This window comes from Tupaia chinensis, unplaced genomic scaffold (genome assembly GCF_000334495.1).
Source record: "Tupaia chinensis unplaced genomic scaffold, TupChi_1.0 Scaffold000020_1, whole genome shotgun sequence".
Taxonomy (NCBI): Eukaryota; Metazoa; Chordata; class Mammalia; order Scandentia; family Tupaiidae; genus Tupaia; species Tupaia belangeri.
The window spans coordinates 504406-506892 of NW_006159450.1; the positions used below are offsets into that span (position 1 = coordinate 504406).

At 62.9% G+C, this 2487-nt stretch overlaps 1 protein-coding gene across 1 annotated transcript in view; it reads right to left on the bottom strand.

Annotated features, from left to right (window-relative positions):
* The window catches only part of LOC102468219 (putative palmitoyltransferase ZDHHC11), a 54303-nt gene that overhangs the window by 43274 nt on the left and 8542 nt on the right, over positions 1–2487 (bottom strand). Inside the window, exon 6 of the mRNA XM_006140128.2 lies at positions 616–740. Coding sequence (XP_006140190.1) covers positions 616–740 — 125 coding nt within the window. The remainder of the gene's footprint in view (positions 1–615; positions 741–2487) is intronic.

Below are 2487 nucleotides of genomic sequence, written 5' to 3' on the forward strand. Positions count from 1 at the left end.
GGGGGCCCCTCGCCCTCCTGCCCCCCGGGGGACTCAGGCCTCCCTGTGGTGGGTACGGTACTCCAGCCTCTGCCTCCTCTTGGCCCACTCACAGCCTTGGCATCTCCTGTCTCTCAAAGGGACGTCTGGGACTGGATTTGGCCACACGGAGAGCCCAGGACGTCGGGCCGGCCGGCTTCCCTCCCACTCGGCAGACACTGTACCACGGTGTGGCCCCCAGCCCAGCCGGCAGAGCTGAGCCAACCTGCCCACCGGCCTCTGAGCCAGCAGCCATGCTTGCCCCGCCTGCCCTCTGCCCTGCCCGGTGAGCTGGCCCTGCAGGACAGGCACCCTGCCCACCCACCGCAGGCACACCAGGACTGGCCGTGGAGGACAGAGGAAAAGGTAGGGGCCTCTCTCATGCCTGGCCCTCCCTGGGGCACCACCTCCTGGGGCTTGGGGAGCTGCTGCCCTTAACCCAGGGCTGGAGCCTGCCGGATACTGTCCTGCTCCAGGAAGCCCAAACAGGCTGAGCCGAGCCTTCCCAGCCTCCAGACTTTCCCCGAGAGACTGCTGCAGACAAGGCTGTGAGCAGGGCCGGCCCCATGCAGACGGGCCAAGGACGGTGCGGCATACTCTTGTACTGGGGGTCCGTGCGCAGCTCCCTGGGGTCCACGAAGTACTGGATGAGCACGTAGAGCAGGAGGGCGAGCAGGCAGACCAGGCAGGCCGAGGCCGAGGCCACGGACAGGAAGAAGTACCTGGGGGGCAGATGTGGCTCGGGGCGTGCCAGGACCCCACCCAGGGGCTCAGGGCACGCCAGGCCTCCCCCCAGGGGTTGAGGCACGCCAGGGCATCCAGCCCAGCCTCAGCACAGACACAGCTCTCCCGCCCCCGTGCTCCGCCCATGGCCCTTCCTTGTAGCCCCCTCAGCGACTGCAGCAAGCCTGGCTCCCTGGTCACGCTGCAGCCTCATGCTCTGCGCCCTTCCCAGCTCACTGAATCCCCACAAGGAGGGGACACAAATGGAAACGGAGGGTCAGAGATTGCACAAGACCCACACTGACCCCACCAGCTTAGGGGTCAGCAGGAGGCAGGTCCCTAGTCCACAGTGATGGACGCCCACTCGTTCCCCAGATGGGGCTCCTTCCCAGCCTCAGCAGCACTCATGGGTCATCGTGTCCTGAGATTGTGGGGAGTGAGGCTCATAGTCCTGCCCTAACTTCAGAGCACCGGGAAGGCCATGCCAGCCACCTGAGGCCTGGGAGGGTGTGTGGGCTGCTGTATCCAGGAGGAAGTCAGAGCCAGGGAGTGCCCCGACACCTGGCCCCACGAGCCTGTGCACAGTGCACCCGCACGGCCGGCCCCACAGTGCAGCGCCAAGCACTGCGCATCGGAAGTGGGGTGCATGGGCCCACTGCAGTGTGACTCCCCATCCCAGCAGCTTGAAAACGAGCCAGCGTGTGCAGGCACGCCGCAAGTCCTGACGGGATGGAGAGTGGGGGAGCGCTGCGGCAGGACTGCACCCCACTGCGAGCGAGCTCTATCTCTAAGTGGACATATGCCCTCTGGCAAATTCTTCGTAAACGGTAAAACGACAGCGTATGTATGTGCACACTCGTCCAGACTAAGGTCGCACGCTTCAGACGTCAGCCCAGAATCGTGCCACACTTGTCTCTGTGCGAAAGACACACAATCCCTCTACTGAAACAAACATTTTCAAAGAGATTTCTGCTATAGGGTATGTGTGCTCACTGGAGAGACAGAGACAGAAAGAAAGTGAGAAGTCACCCCCCTGGGGGGATGGCCACACCACAGTCCCTCCTCCATTCGCCTCTCAGGAATTTGGGCACACATGCACATGTGCCTGGTGTGAGTTTTAAGCTGCCGGGTCTGGGACTCGAACCGTGGTCTACTACATGGGAGTCCAGTGATGTAACCATTACTCCACCTGCTGGTACCGAAACAAAAAAACTCTGGAGTAGCAATTCTCAGAATATTTTGGGTTGTTGAAAAAGACATGGTGTATTTTTTTCCCATTTGGAGAGGGCGGTGGGACCAGGGCAGCGAGCTCAGATGTCCTCAGACATCGGTGGCCCTGAGGGCTGGCTCCTCCCATCCTGGGGGAACTTCGGAAATCCTCTGAGATGAGCTTAGGCTGGCTGGCCCAGGGATGGCTCCACCCGGACTGGGAGGAGACCTGCTACGACCCATGTCCCCAACACCCTTACGCGCCCCGGGACTAGGTGGGGGCCTGCTATGATCCGCATGTGCCCAGGACTGCCCGCACATGCCACAGGACCCCCGCCGCCCACATGCACCCAGGACTGCCCACACACATCCTAGGACCGTCTGCACGCATCCCAAGACCACCCCTGCCAACCACACACATGTGCCCAAGACGGCCTGCCTGCACCCAGGACCACCCCTGCCAACCGCACACATGTGCCCAGGACGGCCTGCATGCGCCCAGGACCACCCCTGCCAACCGCCCACATGCGCCCAGGA